The following is a 13,659-nucleotide window of genomic DNA, read 5'->3' as shown; positions in this document are numbered from 1 at the left end:
ACACAGCCTAGAGCCTCACCAACATCCCCCTGAAAGAGCTGATGCTCTCCCCTGGAGGACCTTGCCGTGCAGGGGTGGAGCAGGAGGTTGCAGGCTGCAGAAGCAGGCCACAAGGAAGAGCTGGTTACCCAGTGCTGGGACAGCCCTGCCCCTGCCTGTAGTCAGAGGAGGTGTGTGATGAAGGAGCCCTGCCTCCTCTCATTTCCCAGGTTGAGCTCAGAGATCCTGGAGAAGGGACCTGTGATGGTGAGCCATGGTTTTGCCCCTCTATTGGTTGCCAGTATGAATTCACCCATCTGGGTTTTGGGGCCCAGACCTCATATCAGGAAGGGACAGACTGCAGAGAGGACATAAGAATGATTGGTTTTCAATGGGGTGCCAGTGATGCAGTGGACACGGGAGTAGGGGGATGGAAGGATTTCCAAGGAGGCTGCAAAGGAAATGGAAGGGGTCTTCAGTGTATCTTTTGAGTCCTGGAGGTAAATGCATTGCCAGAATCCAGCATCAGAACCCTTTGAATCAAACAGGTGGAGTTAGAAACGGGTGAGGACAGCTAAGACAGTCAGCTGGAGAGGGTTTCTGTCCTGCCCATATCCCCACCTAGGGAGTGTCTTTCTCAAGTTCCTGTCTTAGATTTAGTCTAGTTCAAAGTAGCACAGCGTGAGAAATCATGGAGAAAGCAGGCAAGGCAACTTCAGCACAGATATTTTAGCCAGCTCTTTACTTGGTAAAAGCTCAGCACCAGACAGTGGAGTATGGAGTGAAAGGTCTGAGTCCAAGGGCACAGGCACATAGGCCTTGCCCTAGCTGCTGCCCCTTAGGCATGTTGCTGCTCTAAAGATGTGAGCCCAGATGCTAAAAGTGGCCCTGAGCACAGCCCTGCTGCCTGGCCCAGTCAGAGGCAGGCATTGGAACAGCTCGCTGCTGGAAGCAGTCTTGGAATGGAGAGGGTTAGGGCTGCTGTCTACTCCCCGCCACCTTTAGTTATGACTGTTGCCGGTTGGGAGGGGTGAGGAGAGGTGGCAAGGAGCAGGGCACCTTCTGTCCCCTGTGGCGACTGGTGGGATTTAATCGCCTTTTGGAACACAATTGTTAAGCTGGGACAGAGGGAGTGCAGGCAGAAGGAGCAAGTATCAATGGTTTTAAACGGCGTCTGTCTCTCTGCGTCTCTCCTGACGTGAGGCAGTGAAACGCGTTATCGAGGAGGCCCGGAAAGTGGCTAAGTGCGTTTGACACACGCCAACTCCCTGCCTCCACACTGGATAATTGCATTGTCAACTGTTCAGCGAGGTGGCAGGTGACACTGCAGGCCGATTGATTGTCCCGCATCGCAGCTCCCCAGACTGTCAGCTCCCCAATCGATGGCGTTTACACAAGACACCGTAACTGCATCTGTAACTAATTCCAGTGTAAAACTCGCCGGAAGCTGCTGCCCCTGCCCTCCCCATTGGAGAGCACAGGCCTCCGGAGGGCCCCAAGACTTTGCTCTCCCCTGGGTTCTGGTTTTGTTGGGAGCAGCAGGTGAGGAAATCGATAGCTCTTTTTTTGTGGTTTCAGGTTCCAGGACGTTACTGCCCCAGTAAACAGCCATCTCCAGTTTCTCAATCGATCACCTGATCAATTGATTAAATTAACACTGATTTTTTTTTTTTTTTTTTTTTTTTTTTGGTTCCTCCCTTCTCAATGACCCAGGAAGAAATGAGTTTATAGGAGAAGGGTCATTTTCATAAAATTTAAACTTGCGTATCATTTCTGCACTTAACCCTCTCTATTATCGCCAAGTGTTCACAGGGAAGGAAGAGATTTTTTTTTTTCACACTTCCTACTGTCCTGGGACTGGGCACTTCTGGTACCTACACACTGGGCCTCATTGACCATCAGGCTGTTTGCCTGTGGCTGGGGACCCAGACCTGACTCCACCATAAGGTGGGGCAGAGTCATAGCAAGAGGCCTCCCTGGTGACAGGTTCTCTGGATCCACCCAGACGACCTTCCCTGGATAGCAGCAGCAGGAGTGGCAGCTTGCCTGGTATCCCTGGAGCTACATGGAAGAGGAGCCAGAGACTTGGAAAGGAACTGTCTGTGCCATCTTGCCTCTGAGTACTGGCTTGGGATATTCCAGCAGCTGAGAACATAAAATGACTGTGGAGTCGCCTCCTCCAAGCGGGAGGGGGACAAGCTGGCGGGGGCGCTGTCTGCATAAAACGGCTTTATGGCCGTTTCTTTTTATTATGATTCTGCCAGAAGTCAGCAAGTGACATTTCATTAAGAAAATAAAGTTTAATGTGCTGGGAAGGAGGTTGGAGTGGGCTGGGGCAGTACAGGAGAGAAATTGGCAGCAGCAGCCTATTCTGAACACCTGTGGGGGTAGGGCGAGGTTCCCAGCATCTGTCTTAACTGCAGGATTGGGTCAAGGTGAGAGTAAACCAATCAGATCAGAGGCAGACAGGCCTTTTCCTTGGCAGACAAGAGGGGTTGTGCTGTCCCTCTTGCCTGACTGGTCAGAGCTGGGAGCTGGAATCTGATAGAGAAGGTCGTGACCCAAGAGTGTCCTCCAGGCCACCAGCTCACCATGCCTGGCTTCTTTCTGGGCCAGGACTGCTGGGGTTTGTGGTATGGGGCCTGGCTGGCTCTGCTGCATGACGCCGAGATCACAGCCATGAGTCAGACTTGGGACCCTTGCAGCTTTCCATCTGGGGAGGGACAGTGACCACACTTGGCAATAAATGTGCTCTTGGAGTTGCACAAGAGTTCCGGTAGACACCAAGAGAGAGGGACAGCTCTGTGTGAGTACCTGGGGCAGTCTCATCCACCACTCCGAGCACCTGGAGGCGGGGGACCAGTTCTTGAAAGTATGCTGTCAGTGTCAACACCAAGCCACGCACAGGATGTCCTGAATAAAAGTTGGGAGGAGGATGTGGAAGGAAACATTCCATTCCCTCAGTGAGGATTTATAGAGCAACTGCTACGTGTGTGCAGACTAACAAGGGAACAGGTTTTAGGCAGGAGAGAGAAGGCGGTCAGAAGGCATGAGGATAAGGGAAAGCGGGTAGGATTTGAGAAGCCACGGTACCTGTTTTCCGCTGGAGTTACCAGCCTGGGCCGGGTATGGCAGGCAGTAAGACTGCAGAGGAGAGGACTCCGGCACAGGGCTGCTTCATGTGTTGAGAAACTGGGACTTAGCTGGCAGCTTTGGCTGTCCTGCTTTCTCTCTTTGCCATGAGAGACATACTGAGCTCGGAGTGGTGCCAAGGTTTTTTACTCCCTTTTTTTCCCTGCCTACAAGGCAGGGCAGGGCAGGGCCAGGCCAAGAGAAGATGTGAGGCTGGCTGCTGAGCTGCATGTAGTTAGGAGAGGGGGGCTGGCAGGGCTTCGGGGGGCGCAAGCTGTAAGTGAACCTGATAGCTACATTCTGATTGATGGCGGAGTTTGTCTCCCAAACTGTCAGAGGGTTTATAGAGGTGCCACTCACCCACAAGGCAGGAATTGCTTGTCAGGACACCTGGCCGTGAACAGGAGACAGAGCTGTAACTTGGTGTTTTCTCAGCTTAATGGCCCTGCTGCTGACCTGCCTGCTGCCTCAAGTGTGTCGCTGCCTTTGAGTAGAGGGTAAATAAGGACTGGCAGGAAGGGTGGAGTCCAGGCAGTGCCCAGCCTCTTTCTTCCCTGGGTGCTGCTGCTTTCTGGGAGGGGTAAAATCTTTGTGTTTTTTGTTTTTTAGATTGATTTATTTATTTGAAAGACAGAGTTACAGAGAGAGATGCTTCATCTGCTGGTTTACTACCTAAATGGCCACAATGGCCGGAGCTGAACCAAACCTATGCCAGGAGCCAGGAACTTCCTGCAGGCATTCCATGGTGGGGCAGGGGCCCAGGCACTTGGGTCATCCTCTGCTGCCTTCCTAGGCACATTAGCAGGGAGCTGGATTGGGAAGTGGAGCAGCCAGGACTTGAATCGGTACCCATTTGGGATATAGGCATCATCACAGGTAGTAGCTTTTCCCACTACGCCACAACACCAGCCCCGAGGTGAAATCTGTGGGACCAGAAACTGGAGCAGTGGGGGAAGGAGGATCAGAAAGACAGTGTTTCAGGAAAGTACTTTTCAGGACATGAAAGGTAGAGAACATTCCAGAGAGAATGAATGGTCTATGCAGAATATAAGGACCGAAAAGAGAGAAGGTATGTTTGGGATGAAGTGAGCAGTCCCCATGTCCATGTCTAGCACTGAGGGATGATGCCGGTCTCCCACATCCTGCTGAGGAGCCTGGGCTTGGCTGTGCTGGTGGTGGGGAGCCATAGTCAATTTTAGAGCATAGACGAGTCACAGCTGTTTGGTAAGCAGGATGAGGAAGTCTATTACAAGACTGTCACCCTAATGAGAGTATAAGGACTTCAGGGTGGAAAGAATGCACAAGAGTTTCTGAGCTCAGGCAGGGCCCCAAGCTGCCGCCTCAGGATTCCACTCACCACAGAGCCCATCTTTTATCTTTTTTTTTTGGTCCCTGACAAGAGCTGCTGTGCTGACCAGTGAGGTGTGATCTGAGACCCACTGGGAGGAAATAGGAATGGGGGGCCGGCTCCTGTAGCCCTGACCCTAGGCTATCAGAAGGGGAATTTCGAGAGACCACCTAGCAGGTGCGCAGGCCTGGTGGAGGCTCTGTGACTCACACCTTCCCATTAGCCAAGAGTCTGCCTGTGGCTTTGCCAAATGTGCCTGAGAGGAGTCAGCTGCCTACCTGGCCCTTGGCTTAGCCTCAGTCCAGCCCTTGTGGACTGCTTTGAGAAGCAGGTGTGCATGCCTATCCTACCTCGTCTGTCTCTTCCTAATCCCTTTATAACTACACTTGTCCAGGAATCTGGGCTGAGTGAGGTGGGGATGAATAATTAATGTCAGGCGCTTCAGACACCAAATATTTGAACAGCTGCCTGGTGTTTTTGCTGGCAAGGACCTGGCGGCCAAAATGAGGATGTTGGCTGAGTGTCCTACCCTATGGCTGTGATTGTCCTTAGCAGCCTATGTTCCCCTCAGATGGGCTTGTCAGGTTGGGTGATGGGACATAAAGAGGGCCCAGGTCCAGGCTGGAGGAGACCTTTGAGATCTGAATTTCTCTGTCCTCTTCCTGCTCTTCCTAGACCTGGAAGAGAGGTGGCTAGCAGGCCTGGGACTGGGTGTCTCCTGAGGACCTGGCATAGTGTGTGAATGGGCTAGTCTGTGAGCAGAGGCCACTTGGAGCAGCATGCAGTGCCCTGAGAAGGCTGAGGTAGGCAAAGGGAAGAGACTGGAATTTCTGAGTCAGGAGCACCCAAGTATCTGACTCTGCGTATCCCTGGCCCCAGACCTGACCCCTAACTAGAGGTAACACAAGGGGCACCCGTGGCCTAGTTCTGTTGCCCCTGGTCCTCCTCACACCCTGCTTCCCACAGGCTCCGGCTTCGTCATGTGCAGCGGCAAAGAGAACCCGGACAGTGACGCTGACTTGGATGTGGATGGGGATGACACTCTGGAGTATGGGAAGCCACAGTATCCTTGGGGCACTGTGGGGCACTGTGGGGCACGGTGGGGCTGCTGGGACAGGCCAAAGGGAATAAGAAAAGCGTGGACTCTGCACTTGCCGTACCACCTGCAGGGCCAGAGTCCCAGCTTTGGCCAGGGGGAGCCCTCCTGAAAACTGCACCCTCTTGGCCTCCTGTATACTAGGATCCTGTATCCTTGACCACCATGCCAGATACACGGAGGCTGATGTCATCCCCTGCACAGGCGAGGAACCTGGTGAAGCCAAGGAGAGAGAGGCACTCCGGGGCGCAGTCCTAAAGCAAGTGTGGGCATAGGCTTGGGCGGGTGGGATGGGGGGCTAGGAATCCCAGAGACCCCGGCACCCCAGCAGCGGGTCAGGGCTGTCCTGCCTGCCTTCAGGCCTTACTTTGTTCTTTCTTCCTCTCCCATAGTGGTGGCCCTCCCAGCACCCGCATCACGCCTGAGTTCTCTAAATGGGCCAGTGATGGTAAGTCCTGACCCAGGTTAGGAGTGATGAGGGGAAAGGCATTCTAAGCCCTGACCTCTGCTACCCAGTCTGGCCAGAATGTCAGCTGCCCCTCTGTCCCCACAGAGATGCCGTCCACCAGCAACGGTGAAAGCAGCAAGCAGGAGGCCATGCAGAAGACCTGCAAGAACAGCGACATCGAGAAGTGAGTGTGTTGTCCAGGGCAGGGGTTCCCAGGGCGAGCAGTTTTGGGGAGGCAGAGAGGCCTTCTGCCAGCAGCAAGACCTGCTGCCAGGACTTCTGGCCCTCCCAAGTGTGGCTGGGTCCTGCTGCCCTGGGCACACAGCCGCCAGTGGAGCCCAGCTGGTGCTAAACGTGACTCTGTGAATTGATCACTGGGCCATGGCCCCGGGAGCCTTGGCGGAGGGAGGAGCAGTCCGCCTGCCTGCCTGCCTGCCTGCCTGCCCGCTGCGGCGGCCTCCGCCCGGGGAATGTGATGTATGGCTGCCCAGCCCAGCCAGCGCACTTGATTCATCTCCAGTTTCTGTTTCTTAATCGGGAGCTAAATTGGTTTCATTTTTCTTGTCCCGGGTGGCGCTCGCAGTGGGTTTTAGGCAGGAGCATCGGGTCTCATCGTTTCTGATAGGAATTTGGGACCTGGGTTTTCCAGCAGGGAAAAGGGAGATCCGGTAACACTTCTCCCAGACCTGGGCAGCCCCTCACCTGGATCCCCAGGTGCCACAAGGCTTTGATATCAGCTGGGCATCTATGGGCCTTTCCAGAAGCCCAGGCAAGGCCAGTTCTGGGCCCAGGAGGTGGCATTGTCCAGTCCAGGCTACCCAGAGCTGGTTGCGTTAGCCATTGCTTAACTCCCTGCACCCACCGCCCTCCCTCTGACTGGAGGCCAGGTTACCTGGGGTTAAAAGGCAGCCTCTTCATTCTAGGGCCAGTGTTCCATCTTGCCTCCTGCCAGGAGAGTGGATAGCGGGCCGGTGCAGGGCCGGGTCGGTGGCCCAGGGTCACCTCCCATTTGTTTCCCTCCATTTTGTGTTGTCATAAATTCATTCCAGCCCGTTGTGGTTGATCAGTTTATCTCGGCCGGGGCTGCGAGTGCTGCTGGCATGATGTATGGGCCGCGGCGCAGGGCCCGGCTGCCCATGAATCACCGCAGCTGCTCTGTGTCAGCGCCGGAGCGGGCCGTACGGGTTCGGCGCAACCAGCTGCGGGGGGGTGGAGGAATGACGTATGGATGTTTATTTAATAATTCTCTCCTACTCCAGCTGAGCAGGGCGGGCGGGGCCGTAAGGGGCGCCCACCCTCGTCTGGAGGGGCTGCTCATAAATCAGAAAGACAAGATCATTAATCAGGGATGGCGCCCAAGGGGGAGGTGGGGCCAGAGCCAGTGGCCATCCATGAACGTACTACCCACCCAAGGCTGGGGGAAGTTGGGATTTCTTTGCCACCTGTGTGAGCCCAGGCACCAGGCAGGACTCACTGGGCCAACTTGGGGACTGGCTCAGTCATAGGCAGAGACCCCAAAGGGCATGGATCTGCTGAGGCTGGGCCCAGCCCTGCAGTCCTCATGCCACTTTCTTTCTCCTCTACAGCGTGTGGGTCCCTGCCCTACAGCTGTTTGATAGCCCAGGGAAGGGGAAAGGCAGGATGCCGTGTCTACTTCATGCCCTGGAGGGATTAGGAATAGCTCAGAACCAACCAGGGTCAGGGACTGGAGGATTGGGTATTTCATCAGAGGGAAGGCTGGAGGCCAGGACTGTACTGGGCAAACCCAAGATAGGTGGGCTCTGGAATTAGATGTTGGCCCTGGGAGGTGGGATGGAAGATGGTTTGTTCTTGCCTCTCTAGCTCTAGTTCATTGTCTGGTTTGGAGCTTGGGAATTAGTTCTCCACTCTGGGGCAGGCTGCCACCAGCTGCAGGCCTTGGTGTTGAGAGTGGCCATCTTTGAAATCCCCACATGTGACCCAGCGGATTCCTAGCTTGATCTTTGGAGAGGAAGGGAGCACAGCTTGCCATCCTTGTTTAGGAGTTTACCAGCGATGCACTGGGGGACAGCTCAGGTGCCTTTGGGCAGGATGCCAGGGATGAAGCCAGCTGTGCAGGAGCCTGAGAAGAGGGAGATGGTGGGGACCGAATGGAAGCTCTCAGGGACCCTTGAGTACCAGAGGGAACTGGGGTCTCATAGCCTCAGCATCCCAGAGCCTGGACTCGTGGGGCAGTGGATCTGGAGCATCCCTGATCCAGGAACATGGCCACTGGGGAGTCAGGGTCTGGTGGCTGCCAGCACCCTAAAAGAGAAAGGGCAAAGATTGAAGTTTATGGTTAACATGAAATATTAGCATTTCCTTCCCCACGCCCACCGTTAGCACTTGTGTTCAGCACTGAGCGACCACCTGTGAGCTCTCAGGCTTTAGAGCCATTTGTCCCCCCGAAGGTGGCAGAACAGGACTCCACAGGAGACTGTCCTTGTTTGCACCAGATCTCACTTAGGGGTTTCCCTGTGGCTTCCACCCCATCCTTCTGTCGCGTCTTGACTAAAACATGTTAACCCTCAGCCTCCTGTCACACCCCTCTTTGCACATCCTCAACAACTTCCTGTTGTCTGTGAGATAAACTGCTTCCTGATTGTGGCATTTGAGGTCCTCCGGGACACAATCTCCCTCCTCGCTTTAGCACCTTCTGCTTACCTGCAGGTGAGCCTGTAGGACTGGTCTCTTGACCCTCTAAGCCTTTGGTTCTGCTGTTCCTTGGCCTGGAGCCCCGTCTCCTCCCAGTGTAGCCAGTGTAGAGGCAGGGTCAGGTGGTTATGGTTGATCATGGACTCGGTCTGCCACAGCTGCAATCCCATCTCCTTCCCCCCGCCGTGAACCTTGGGCAAGCTACTTTTCTGTGCTGTAGTTTCTTCATACATAACGTGCAAATGTTAGCATCTTCTCATGAGGGTTTTGTGAGGTATAAATAAGATAATTATTAATCCCTCAGTACAATCCCTGGCATTTAGTAAGTGCTTAATAAATTTTTTAGCTCTTTTATTTGTATTATCATCATCATTATTCCCTAAGGCCCATCTCCAGTCCCATCTTTTCTACTCTTCCAGGAAGTAGCTTTCACCCTCTTGGAACACTTGGGTCCTGTTCACTTGTTTTAGGAGGGGAAGGAGGGCTCCTTGAGATAGTCCTGGCTGTGCCCCAATCAGCAGAAGAGTCAAAGCGGCTTGGAAAAATTGCAAGATCTTCTGTGCAGGGCTGGGACAACAGGCTGAGGGCCACAGGGCATTTGACCTCAGAAGAAATTACAGGGAGCAATTGAAGGAAGTCGGGCTTGTGACAAAAGGACCAAGATTATGTGGGACCCATCCAGTCCCTACATCTCTGCCCCTTCTCTGAGGGCTGGACAGGCTCTGTATTCAGCAAGTGCTTACCCAGGCTCCCATGCATCAAGTGGGGCCAGTGTCCATAGCAGGTGCTAGATGAGTTCGCAGTCTGCCCTCTGGGTACTGGGCCCAGCAGGGGAGCTGTGAGAGCCCCATGGGCCCGCCTGGATGAAGCAGGAATTGAGGCAGAGCTGGTGAGTTAGGAGAGGGGGAAGTGGGGCGCCAGCAGCCAAGGGTATGGGAAAGGGTGCTGTGTGTGGGAATTCAGCATGCTGTGCTGAGGGGCGCTGGAGCTGGCCCGAGGAGCTTAGTAGAACTTCGCTCTGAGGGAGGGAGTGAAGTGACAGAAGCAGAAATCGTCATTTGCTTCTAGAGTACAAGTCTTCTAACGGGAGAGTGCAGTGGAGCGGAGGGGCTGGCGGGGTGGGGTGTCTTTTTTGTTTTTTAAAAATTGGTTTATATATTGGAAAGGCAGAATTACAGAAAGGGGGGAGGGGATCTTCCATCTGTTGGTTTACTCCCCAGATGGCTGCCACAGGTGGGGCTAACCAGGCTGAAGCCAGGAGCTTCCTCCGAGTCTCCCACGTGGGTGGCAGGGCCCAAGCACCTGGGCCATCCTCCGCTGCCTTTCTGAAGCCATTAGCAGGGAGCTAGATCAGAAGTGGCGCAGCTACAGTGATAGCCTGGGGCGGGTAGCAGGGAGGAGTCTTTAAAAGGTTCATGGAATAATCCGTAGGCTAGATTAGGGGTGTGATCAGGGTAAAACGAAGATTCCAGAGATTCTGAAGATGGTGGCACTGAAAAGTGTTTGAGGATGGTTCCCAGGTGTCTGGCGTAGAACCTCCTCCAGATGGAGGCGGAGGAGCCGACTGGAGTCCGCTCTGGAAGGTGGCGTTTGCAGATGCGCGGGTTGAAGTAGGGATGTCTCAGAGACATTCACACGCACAGTTCTGGAATTCAGAGGAGTTGTGGGACTGGAGCTTGCCAGCCTGCTTCCCAGCGTTGCTGTCTCCCTTACAGAATCACCGAAGACTCCGCCGTGACCACATTTGAGGCCCTGAAGGCTCGGGTCAGAGAGCTTGAACGGCAGCTATCTCGTGGGGACCGTTACAAATGCCTCATCTGCATGGTGAGTAGAAGGAATCCTGGGGTGCCTGTGGCCCAGCTTCGGTGCCCCTGGGGATGGAGGGTCTCCCCACTGTGTTCTGGGCCTGCCTCAGAGTGACCCCTTCCCTGCCTGCCTCCTCTCTAGGACTCATATTCGATGCCCCTAACGTCCATCCAGTGTTGGCACGTGCACTGCGAGGAGTGCTGGCTGCGGACCCTGGTGAGGTGGCCTTGCGGTCAGGAATGGGTGGCTGGCTGTTGGGGACACTGCTCTCGTGTCCATGCTCGTGCTTTAGGGGTGTGGGAGCACAGGAGCAGAGAACAGAGGCAGAAGCCAGGGTACCCGCCTCCTCACTGCAGGTTCATTGAATTCTCCCCTCCGTGCTGGTCACTGCGTCTCCTTTGCCCTGCCCCCACCCACAGAAGGCCCACTGGCTCACACATACTGGTGAGACCCCAGGTCAGGAGGAGGCTGGTGTGTTGGTAAGCAGGGCCCGAGCCCGGCCCCTCCCCCTCCCATTACTAAGCTCCTTCTGCCTCTGCCCCTGTTCTTCGCTCGGGAGCAGCCATTAAAATGTCGCCCGGAGACAGCAATAAAAGGCCCGGACGTGGGCTCTGTGTCCTGATCAAAGGCCGCGTGTAATCTCGTTAGGGCCGCGGCAGCCACAGCTGGACCCAGCCTTGTTCTCATTACCGGGGCTCCCGCTGCGGGGCCGGCCAGGCGGTTTGATCCTGGCGTCCCCCCAACACAGGAGCGCGCCTGCCTGCTCAGAGGCTGCCCATGCGTCCCCAGCCTGCCCGATAGGACCCAGGCCCCAGCACACACTGGTGCAGAGAGACGGGGCTGCAGGCCCAGGTGCTCACATGTGCAAGCAACGTGGCCCGTTGTGTCTGACCAAAGCCTTCCTGTTCCGCCTCAGGGAGCCAAGAAGCTGTGCCCTCAGTGCAACACGATCACAGCGCCCGGAGACCTGCGGAGGATCTACTTGTGAGCCAGCCCCCTTGCAGGCCTGGCCTCGGGCAGCCCCACCTGCCCTAGCCTCTGTGACAGTGACCCTCTCCCTTTGTACATACTTGCACACAGGCTCCCCATGTACATACATGCACATACTCAAACACGTACACACAGGACTCTGGAGCCAGAGTGGGGCTGAGGCTCAGGCCCTGCCTGCTGGCTCTTGCCAAGTCTGGGGACCATACCTGTTCCAGCCTCTGTTCCCAGGGTGGGGCAGGGAGGTGGCGGTGGGGGAGTAGTGGGGCAAAGCTCCTGAGATCCAGCGCCGAGACGGACAGATGGACAGACTCGCAGACACCAGACTGAAGCACATGTAATATAGACCGTGTATGTTTACAATGTTGTGTATAAACGGGACAACTCCTCACCCTCCACCCCACCCTGCCCCTTTGGTTGTATGATTTTCTTCTTTTTTTAAGAACCCGTGGAAGCAGTGCCTCCTTCAGGGCTGGCTGGGGGCTCGGCCCATCCACCTCTTGGGTGCCTGCCTCCCCTCTTCGGTGATGTCCCTTCCCTCTCCATGTGCTCGGTGTTCAGTGGTGTATATTTCTTCTCCCAGACATGGGGCACATGCCCCGAGGGACATGATCCTCTCCTTAGTCTTAGCTCATGGGGCTCTTTATAAGGAGTTGGGGTGGGGCAGAAAACGGGAACTGAGCTGAAGCAGAGGCTGAGGTTAGGGCTGGCTGAGGGTGCCCCTGGCTGCCCAGCCCTCTGCTGAGAGCCGTGCCTGGGAGTAGAGCTGCTGTTCCCAGGGACAAGTGTTGCTCCTCCACCTCCCCGGGAGCCCATGGTGTGATGCTGTGTCTGTATATTCTATACAAAGGGACTTGTTCTTTCCCTTTGTAAACTACATTTGACATGGATTAAACCAATATAAACAGCTGCAGCCTGCGTGTATGTGGGGGGACTGGAGCAGTTCAGGGGCTAGTTCCCGGCAGCAGGATGGGGGACAGGACTTAGCTGTAGGTGGGAAATGCAAGTGTTGGTCTCTACAGGAGCCCTGGAATGTTCTGGTTGGAGTCGGGGAGAGGGGGCTGGGGACCTGAGCTCCTGACTATTGATGGGTAGGGGCTCTAGGTTAATTCCTTATCGATGCAGAATCGTCAGCTCATTAATCACAGAAGAGGTCGGAGCTTGGGGGTACAGAGGGGATGCAAGCTCTATCCCCCAACCTAGGGCAGGAGCAGCTCACGAGCACGGAGGGGAACACAGTCCTCAGGCCGCTGCCCTGTTGTCCCCAGAAATGTGCCAGGGACCGTGATACGCCTATCAGTTTCGCCTCCCTGGCTTTCACTGTGTTCTGTGTCCCCGTGGCCAGCAGACTGAAGGGGCTACTGCCTAGGGCCTCCGATGAAAGCAGCAGAAGCCATTGTGGGCTGAGGGGCCCTCAAGTCAACAGACCACAGCTGGGATGCAACCCTGGAGACAGAGCTTGATTCACCCCCTTAGCTCCCACCACCAGCGGGGTAGACCACTGTGGGTGCCGCCCAAGTAGCAGCCGACAGCGGCAGCACCTGACTCCTTGCACCCAACAGAAAGCTGTTTTAAGAGAAAAGATCGAGGCCCTGGCATGTGTGAATGCAGACTCGGTTACACATCAGACCCACTCCCAAGGCCATGCCTGGATGCCAACAGTGAATACGAGTCAAATCCAGCCGGCAGTTCCTGCCTCCTTTACACCCAGTCGCCCTTGATGCCCAGCAAAGGACCCTTCACAGCCACCTGGCCAGCATGATGGCACCACACATCCTGAGCAGGCTCCAGGGGCCTGCGATCATAATGGAGCAGCCCAGCCGTGGCTGAGGGTTGGGAGAAGCAGATTAGGAGGAGGGGGTAGGTGAGGGCAGTGAGGAGGCTCTGAGCCTGTCAGGCTGTCACCTTTTATGTCTCTACTCTCCCTTCCGCCTGCCTTGGACTCTGTAGGTCCTTGATGGCTGGTTACCCCCACCCTGGGGGCCATATGCTCACTAATGGGGACATTAACCCAGAGTGTGTGCATTCCACTGCAGCCCTCCCTGCTGTGGGACTCTTAGAGCACTCAAAGCACAGGCAGCACTGCCACCTGTTGGCCATGGCTAGCAGTGCAGCCACAGCAGTCCTTGGGGTTCCCATGGGGCAGGTGCCATGCAGATAGAGCTTGCTCCACCATCCCTGACAGTTTCA

At 55.4% G+C, this 13,659-nt stretch overlaps 1 protein-coding gene across 10 annotated transcripts in view; it reads left to right on the top strand.

The window, feature by feature from the left end:
- The window catches only part of RNF220 (ring finger protein 220), a 249,152-nt gene extending 236,773 nt beyond the window's left edge, over positions 1–12,379 (top strand). For 7 of the 10 annotated variants that reach the window (XM_017346360.4, XM_017346357.4, XM_089300790.1 and 4 more), the window contains 7 exons: positions 5,426–5,522; positions 5,728–5,814; positions 5,948–6,003; positions 6,109–6,187; positions 10,392–10,500; positions 10,624–10,698; positions 11,399–12,379. In XM_017346360.4, coding sequence (XP_017201849.2) covers positions 5,426–5,522; positions 5,728–5,814; positions 5,948–6,003; positions 6,109–6,187; positions 10,392–10,500; positions 10,624–10,698; positions 11,399–11,470 — 575 coding nt within the window. In that variant the 3' untranslated portion in view covers positions 11,471–12,379. Of the gene's footprint in view, positions 1–57; positions 2,260–5,425; positions 5,523–5,699; positions 5,815–5,947; positions 6,004–6,108; positions 6,188–10,391; positions 10,501–10,623; positions 10,699–11,398 lie in introns of those variants that run through there. The other 3 variants (XM_051857864.3, XM_017346359.4, XR_011390739.2) reach the window with 2 other exon arrangements.
- The last annotated feature ends 1,280 nt before the right edge of the window (positions 12,380–13,659 follow it).

Source organism: Oryctolagus cuniculus, chromosome 7 (assembly GCF_051225735.1).
Source record: "Oryctolagus cuniculus isolate XC-2025 breed Fujian yellow rabbit chromosome 7, ASM5122573v1, whole genome shotgun sequence".
Lineage (NCBI taxonomy): Eukaryota > Metazoa > Chordata > Mammalia > Lagomorpha > Leporidae > Oryctolagus > Oryctolagus cuniculus.
Note: the sequence above shows the minus strand (reverse complement) of the source record. Positions and strands in the feature narration are given on the sequence as shown.